This window comes from Marmota flaviventris, chromosome 7 (genome assembly GCF_047511675.1).
Source record: "Marmota flaviventris isolate mMarFla1 chromosome 7, mMarFla1.hap1, whole genome shotgun sequence".
Taxonomy (NCBI): Eukaryota; Metazoa; Chordata; class Mammalia; order Rodentia; family Sciuridae; genus Marmota; species Marmota flaviventris.
In genome coordinates this window covers 55025651-55034682 of record NC_092504.1, presented here as the reverse complement: position 1 = coordinate 55034682, position 9032 = coordinate 55025651, and the positions used below count along the sequence as shown (strand labels likewise).

The 9032-nt window shown below is 32.2% G+C and overlaps 1 protein-coding gene across 1 annotated transcript; it reads left to right on the top strand.

Moving 5' to 3' along the window:
- The first annotated feature begins 764 nt into the window (after positions 1 to 764).
- LOC139706355 (beta-casein-like) lies at positions 765 to 7051 on the top strand. Its single transcript, XM_071614002.1, has 5 exons — positions 765 to 815; positions 1703 to 1717; positions 2817 to 2837; positions 4305 to 4847; positions 6974 to 7051. Exons 1-5 carry the CDS (start codon positions 765 to 767, stop codon positions 7049 to 7051), a joined length of 708 nt encoding a protein of 235 aa, XP_071470103.1.
- The last annotated feature ends 1981 nt before the right edge of the window (positions 7052 to 9032 follow it).

Below are 9032 nucleotides of genomic sequence, written 5' to 3'. Positions count from 1 at the left end.
CAATATATCAATGAGCACATTTTATACAGAAAAAAGGTAAAATAATATATTATCTCCAATGTCCTGGGACACACAGGAGAAGATATATTAGATATGTAAGGATCAAGACTGCATAGTGAGTATGAATGAAGAAGAAACAAATCTATTTGTCAAAGAAAGCATCTATCTGGAGAGTGTAACAAAACAAACAAACAAACAAAACCTGCTACAATGAAAACAATAGTCTTATTGGACATGAGAAGGTGTGATTAAACTAAATGTTAATGGCATTATTAAGTAGAAGAAAAATAAACATAAAAATTATTCAGCAGTAGAAATGAATACTTTGCAGTATAATTAAGGCTCTATCAGGTTTGCGATTTACTCTTTCCCCATACCTAGGCAGTGTCTGGCAATTAAAGTGCGAAGTAAATATTTCATAGAAAATGAACAAATAAATCATTCTGTAACTTTTTATATTCTTTTATACATTTAAAAACCCAAAATATAACACTCTGAGTAAACTTAAATATAAAATGACTAGAGATCCATGAGTTAAAAATCTGAATAGATTGAATTTAATATTTAGGAGTAGGAAGCCAGAGTACATTTTTGACTAGTTACATGATAGACCGTCTAATAGTATATTTCCTTAAAATGAAAGCATGGTATTATATTATTTTTATTTTTTTAAAGGAAAAGTAACTCTATCTAAATAACAAAATATATCTGACTGACTAATCTGTCGCCATCTCTCATTTCCCCATTCACAGGACGTGGTAGCCATGAAGGTCCTTATCCTTGCCTGCCTTGTGGCTCTTGCTCTTGCAAGGGAGGTATGTACAGAGAAAATTCCTAAACAACTAACATATAGAGGTTGATCTTCCTAATGTAGAAAATAATATCACCAATAATGTTAGCATACAAATAATGGAATTTTCAGCTTTTTTTTTCTGGTGTCTATGAAAATCATTTACTTTTACCTACTTTTTCAATTTTCCTGTGGGGTCTCAAACCTGGGACAAATGCTTTCTATTCCAATATCTCCCTGTAGCTAAAGGAAAAGCTAACAAATACTTAGTAACAAAACAAGACAAAAAAAGAAAGAAAAACAGCAAATAACTATGTAGTATTACACAATTCTATGCATGCATAAACTATATAAATATATCTTAATAAACTGTTCAAATGTATGTGTCTCTTGCAGTAGAGAAGTGGGCCAAATTCTATTTGTATTTATCCAAAGACTACCAGAGGACAGAATATAGGCAATAATCATAATCATAATCATAATCATAAGTATATTCATAATAATAACAAAAATATTTAATAGAAATTAAAGTAATTACATTTTTGTTATCCATCCCAAATCTATTCTCAATTCAGGTGATAGAGAAATATACCAATTTAAATTTACTAAATATAAAACAATGAAAATTTCACTTGTAATGTCTGTACAAAGACATGCAATTTTTTAAAAAGCTTTTTCCAACTTTTTAAGAGAGTGCTATATAAAGTGCATAAAATGAGTAAATGTGTAATGATGAATTAGCTACAGACACTAAAATGGACTTATTACTTTTTTTTATAGAACGAAGAAATCGGTGTATCCACTGAGGTAAGTTTTTTTGAAAACATTTTTTTTTCCATCCATAAAATAATAACATTTTCTGATGGTCTAGTAGATTTAATGCTGATTTTTTCTTTTTCATTTTCTTTACAGATTTCAAGCAGTGAGGTAATTTCCAATTGTAGAATTATAAAATCCTGTGCCTTGTATTGTATTACATCACAGTAATTATGCTAATGTAGCCACATATGACATGCAAATTCTGATGTAAATTCCCTTTATATATGTTGAAAGACAGAAAAAATGCCTGGAGAATTTAGTACTCAAGAACTTTCTAAGTGGGCTTCCTACTTGAAATTGTGTCACTGCCTCCCCATCCCATTTCCTATGGATCATACAGCTCTGTTTTCTGTCTTGAGCTTTCTGTACTCTGACCTCACTCACTTTTAACATTGATTGAGTGCTTTCTGTGCATCAGACACTGATTAGGAGCTGTGATACAAACTAAAGATTAGGATGTCAATGAAACCAAGAGCTTGCAGTGTAGTGGGTAAGCAAACATGTTTAGGACACATTTTTTTCTTAGAGCTGTCACTTTGGTAAATAAAAGCCAGTGGGATTTGGTGAGAACTTAATCTACTCAAGAAAGTCAGGCGGACATTTGTCCTTGCACCACTCTTGAAAATGTTGTCATCTGTTTAGTAAATGGTGTGACAATATTTATTGTCTCTTCACAAAGTCTTGAGAATTTTAGGGGGTGTATTGATTTCTTATAGTTTATTTGAAACTGAACACATTAACAAGTGAACTAATAATGACTAGTATAATGTAACAAGTGCTGTTATGTTGTGTTTTCAATTAGTTTTTTCCCCTCTTTGAATCAGATGGTTTTTTAGTAGAGAAGTGGGCCAAATTCTATTTGTATTTATCCAAATATAAATATTTGTATTTATCAGTAAAAGGACCATGATTGTAGAGAGAAATTAGCTTCCATTAGAAGCTTATTTTTGCACAGTGTTCATTAATTTTTTTTTTCTCTCTTGACTACATTCATCTGACTTTTTTATATGACAGGCTTTTTTTAATATGAGAGGCTTTATAGAATGGTCTAAATATAAAAGTTGCAGTTATTATCCTAACTATGGACATTAGCAAGTGAAAGTGTCTCTATTAACCTATTGAAGCATTTACTTTCTGATATATATTGAAAACTAAGAATTATTAATCAAAACTCAATCTGATTTTAATTTTTTTTATTTTTCTAAAGGAATCTATTACACATATCAAGGTAAAATATTCATATTTAACTGTACTCATTTTCATGATTTCCTGTTAGATTTTCATAGATAATAGCATTTTAAATGCATGGTTTGTTTTTAGGAGAAGCTTGAGAACCTTAAGCATGTGGAACAGCTGCAAAGACAGGTAAATTTTCATGACTGTGTTTCTAATATTATTATAAAACATAATCCATGAAAATATTCATAATGTATATGTTCAATTTAAAGAATTGCAAAGTAAATGCCATGTACCTACCAATCAATATAAGAAATTAAACAATGGCAAAGTTAAATATATTTTCCAAGTCATCAATGTGCTTTTTAAATGTATAATCAATTTCTAGAATAGAGATTAACTATCTAATGATATTACTAATGGTATATCTGTTTTAATAAATTCAAATTAGTACAAACACCTCAAAACTGGGAACTATGTTCCTTTTTTATTCTGAAGATGTTATGATGATGAAAGAGAATAAAGGTGACAAGGTGTAAGTCTGTTTCTCAGACATAACCTTGGCCACAAGTTTCTTTGTATTTCATTTTCTTAATGTGTAGATGGAGAATATTCTTAAGAATATCTACCCTGATGTATTGATGAGCTGATTTGCCATGAATATTCAATGATTTGACATTAAGATTTTGTCAATTGTACTACAATATTTATTGGCTGCATGATGACATTCTTAAGGATATTTCCATTACAAATGAGAGAAGTGAGGTTTAGAAGAATTGAGTGCACACTATGTGACCACATCAGCCAGTTAATTAAGTAGCAGAGCTTGCTTAAAAATCAAGATTTTTTTGAATAACAAAATTCTACAGTTCATACATTTATCTAACTGTAATATTTCCACTTCCTGTTTTATTATTAGAAGGTTTGGTTATCACACAAAATATTTTCTAAAACCAATTAAAATTTAAAAATAAATGCACTTTAAAGACTCAATTATACTACCTTTTACCAAAGGAAGTAATGCTAGAATTTGGCCAGTGTTAATGAGTCCCTGAATTTAGCCACAAATAAGGACTAACTTTTTATAAAAAGAAAGTGAAAATAAATACACATGTTGTCCCTCTAAGTCTTTTAAAATTGATGTCTCTTCATTATATGAAAATAATTTGTTCTGTTGCTAGTATATTTAGGTTGAAAGTCAGTGCTCTATAAAGACCAAAGCATATAAGTTATATCTATCCTGATAACTAAGGAAAAGGTCAAAAAATCCAAGAAAATTCCTAAACATTGATTTCAGTTTAGACCACAGATCCACCAAAAAATTGAGGAGTTTAAGAAGAAATTTCTTAAGGAACATTTTACTCATTTTTCTTCACTAGAGCCAAAATGATTTCTTAAGTGACATAAGTGAAAATCTTTCTTTTATTGTCTTCACTCAATTGCAGTTGTCCAATAGATTAATTGATTGCAAATAACAGTTATGGTTAAATCATGGACTGAAAGATTCTTATTTTTTCAGGATGAAAGCCAAGATAAAATCCACCCCATTGCCCAGCCACAACTTCCTTATGCTCAGCTCATGCCTTACACCCTCCTTCCACAAAACGTCCTGACTCTCTCTCAGCTGGCTATGGTGCTGTCTCTCCTTCAGCCTGAGATAGCAGAAGTCCCCCAAACTAAAGAGACCATTCTTTCTAAGCTTAAGCTCATGCCCTTCCTTAAATCACCAACAGAGCTAACCCCATTTGTCCCTCAAATCCCACATCTCACTGACCTCCAAAACCAGCACCTCCTTCTGCCTCAGCTCCAGCCTGTGGTGCAACAGGTCCCCCAGGTCCCCCAGTTCCCCCAGGCTTTTCCTCAGACTCCCATACTTCTTCCTCAGCCCCAGGTGCCTATCCCTCAATCCAAAATCGCACCTGTTCCCCAGCAAGTAGTGCCCTTTCCCCAGAGAGACATGCCTGTCCAAGCCTTTCTGGAATACCAAGATCTTCTGTTCCAGCCTACTCGCCCACTCTATCCTGTGACTGACCCACTTGTCCCAGTTTCCAACCCTGTTACTGTAAGTCCATACTTATTTACTTTGCCATTTCACTCCTGATGTTTATATGATGGTAGAATAAGTTGAGGGAAATTCTAGAATATGCACTCCTAGAGAGTGAAAGAACAAAGATATAAAGTTATAATTTAGATCAGTGATTCTCTATAATAGAATCACCTAGAGCCACCCTCCCACAATTCCAATGCCTAGGCATACCACATAGATTCTGATTAAGTTGTTCTGATTGTCTACGTAGAGTAGACTGTGTTGGAAAGAAATGATTGCAGGAATTCTGAATCAATTGGTCTCTTAAGAATTTTGATTTCATTTTTTTTCTTTTTTGGCAGTTCTAGGGACTGAACCTCAGAGGCACTATAGCACTGAAATGCATCCATAGACTTTCCATTTATTTATTTTTCTTTAGAGACAAGTTCTTGCTAACTTACTGAGGCTGGTCTCGAAGTTGCTCTTCTTCTACATCAGCCTCCCAGGTCACTGGAAGTGCAGGCATGTTCTAGCACATGCAAATAAGAATTCTGATTTAAAGAGCGTTAAGACTTACGAAAATCAAAATTAAAATTGATAATTTGATTGAGCTTGTCAACAGAAAGCTAATTATTCAATGTTTTCCTCATGGACATGCATTCCCAACATGCCATAGATCATGCCTTATTTTTGCCATCTGTAGATGAGGGGAAAAGTTTGAGATGCTTATTTAATTGTTTCTTAAGGCAATTGTTTTTGTTGAAAGATAAGTGGTATATTTATTTATTTATTATTTGTTTACTTTCAAGGTCTAAGAAGATTTCAAAGTTAGCGGCTCCTCATTTTTGGTAAGTTTGAGAAGTTTGGAGATTAGACCAATTCATTTTATAGTTGATTATTTTTTCTATTTCATTCTCCTACAGATAGTGGAAAATTCCATCAACATGTTAACTTACTTACTAATTATCAATGTGTTGTCAATTGTTTACTCTTATCCACTGACCTGAAACATGAAAAATTTCAAGAAACTTTTAATTTTCCTTATGTGTTATTGATAGATTTGACTGACTTGTTTTCAAGGGTCTATATCCTGAGATTTGATTTCCATCATTTTTAAGAAAACCATAAAATAGATTTTCTTTCACTTTTATGTAAATGCATTTGAGCTTTTATTAAAGGAAAACTTCCATTGTTATTCCAGGTTAAGTTTCATAAACTTTGTATTTAGTTTGCTTAAAATTCTCTTTTTCTTTTAATTCACAAGTCAAAATAAAATTATTGGTCTAGGTATGGTGTTCAAAAGGGGAGAGAAAATAGTGTTTGAGATTCTTAGATACAAAGCCTTTTTTGATCATGATAGGTTAGACATCTTATTAAAACATTCCTAGTGAGCTGATATTTGATGTGATCCGTACTTTGTGTGCCTCCATGGAAAGGTTCAATGAAATGCACAATTTCTTTTTTTTTAATTAGTCACACCAATACAAATGGGGAAAAGTAAACAGCTTTATCATATAACAGAATTAATTCTATATTTGTTCTCTATTCCACAGAGTTGACTGAGACTGGAAACAAGACATCTTTTCTTTAAATCATGTTACCAAATATTACACATTTTTGAATGGAACTACCTGGAAAAAAATGAAACTGTATTCTTTTTATTTTATGCATTCTATGTCATTGGTTTAGTTTGAGTTAGACTCATGAACTCTTTGCAATTTCCAAATTGTAAGTTCAATGTTGAGTTGGAAATACTCTAAACATGTCAAAAAAATGTATATAAGAATAGTTTCTGGGATTGGATTTACCAGTATTTCTTCAAGATAGCATACAATAAATTGTTTCCTTAAATAAATTAATTTGAAACACATTGAATTAAAGTTATTCCTGCTTTTTTGTTTATGTGACCTAATCATCCTAGATCTATGGTTCCTTCTCATATGAAAGCCAATTAAATGTCTAGTAATTTTCAATGTAACAAAAGATAAACAGAGTTCAGTGACTATAGAAATATGTCTGATTTTAAAGAATAAATCTTACTGTAGTCATATTGAAAGTCCCCATTGATTCCTTTCCTTCCTTTTTTCCTTCCCTCCATCCTTAACTTTCATTCATTTCTTCATTAATTCATTTAACCAGCATTTTAACAATTGTTATTATAGATCTATGGAATAATGAACAAGCACACTAATGCTCCCATGGCACTTCCAAGTAACAAGATCCTCCCAGAGAACAAGTAGTCTCAATAAAATCCTGAAAACTTACATCAAGTATATATAAGTTGGAATACCACAATGTAGGCATTGATTCCTTCATTTTCTCCTTCAAATTTTGGAAGGACAGGGATTGCTTATGACAGTGAGAAATGAGAATAGTGTCCTATTAAAACAGAAGTAAACTTTTGTATTAATTATAATCCCATTCTCAGGAACAGCAGATTATTTTAGAAGACTGATGGATTACACTGTGTTTGACATTTTATAATTAAGTAAAACAGATACCTTATTATCTATAACCAACACTGCGGTCTTTGAAAATGCCATGGTGTTCATTTACAAGGGAAATATCACATCAGATATTTCCTGTGATACCACATTAGGAAGTTCACTGATATTTGTGCTGGACTTTCCTCCCCTACTCTTTCTTCTGTATTTGTGACAAATATCCATCTTGTTTATTTTTTAACAGGATATCATGTATCTATTTGAATGACTGAAAAGTCTTGCAGCTGACAATATGGAAAAATATGTGACTGTCTACTAGATAGCCATAGAATTTCTTTGGCACAGAGCATATACAGGGACAGGCTATGTTTCTGACCTTCATAGGCTTATTTTATAAGCCCCTGAAACAAAGTTAAGGCAAGTACAGGAACACAAATTTATTGTGTGAGTTTCAACTGCAGAGAGGAGTGTGCACAATACAAGTCTAGATTTGGAATTTAGCTTATTGAGTTTATTCAAACTTTGACAATAGAAGATATAGTACAAAAAAGATGTGTCAAGTCAAAAGAGCAGTAGGCTAAGCAGATGCCCTGTATTTTTAATGTAATATGTGAGAAAAAATAGAGAAGTTCATGAAAATCTCAGAGAAGGAAAAGAATAGTAGATGAGAAGAACATTTCCAGGCAATTTGTATATTGTGGAAGTCAAGGAGACAAAATTTCAAGAAGAAAAAGTTAATTGCCCACAAATAAAGACTTCAGTGAGCTTTGAAATTTCTCAATGTCATCAAACTACAGTTTTCTCATCTGGAAAGCATTATCATAGTAGTTGGAGCAGGATTAAATGAGAATGTGTATAAGGGATGCTGCAAATAGGAATTGCTTATATATAAACATTAGGCATTATAATTATTTATACCATCATAATCTTCATTGGGAAGAATATATTCTTTTTCTGGGGCTTTGAGCCTGCTAAGCAAGAACTGTTTCCCTGAACTATATCCCCCGTTACAGGAAGATCTTCATAAAAACAATTCTTTAAAAGTGATGGAGGAAATGAAAAACAAAGTACAGAGCAAAAATGTCTTTGAACAAACAGGAGGGTCACTTCGAATCTTAAAACAGGAGGGAGAGAGTTAGAGATCCAATGAGCCATAGATTCCTTCATAGAAGAGTAAGATTGAATACTTAAAATAGTAGTTCCAAATGGATTCAATTTTATGTCCAAAAGAAGTAAATTGTTTTCTTCATTTGACTATTACATGACTAGAGATAAATGTTTCATAAATTTGGTATATTAGGACATCTCTGTGGTTCCTCAGCATGATATAGGTTGATATATGGAATTGGATGCAGATTTTTTTTATTTAAATGAGAATAGTTAATATGGTAGATGTAACATATGCCTATTCTTTTCCTACATATACACAAAAGAAAAAGAAGTGTGCCATCACACCCAATGAGAAGAGAACGTTTTTACTTTCAATTTTCATGGAGTCCTGCCATCTCACTCTTGACTTATAATGTACTAATGGTCTCTTAAAACTGCAATGATCTTCAGTAATATGTTTATCCAATCCTACCTGCATTCCTTCTTTTGTATCTTTTTATTTGGTGTCATTTTTATCCTCCATTTTCTGTGGTTGGAAGCAGAATTTGGGGGATATCACATTGAAATGATACATCAAATGATATGGGAAATAAAAAATGTGACTGAGTAGATATACCTGGCATGCTTCACTCAAAACAAAGCCAGAAAAGAGAAAATAACACCAATT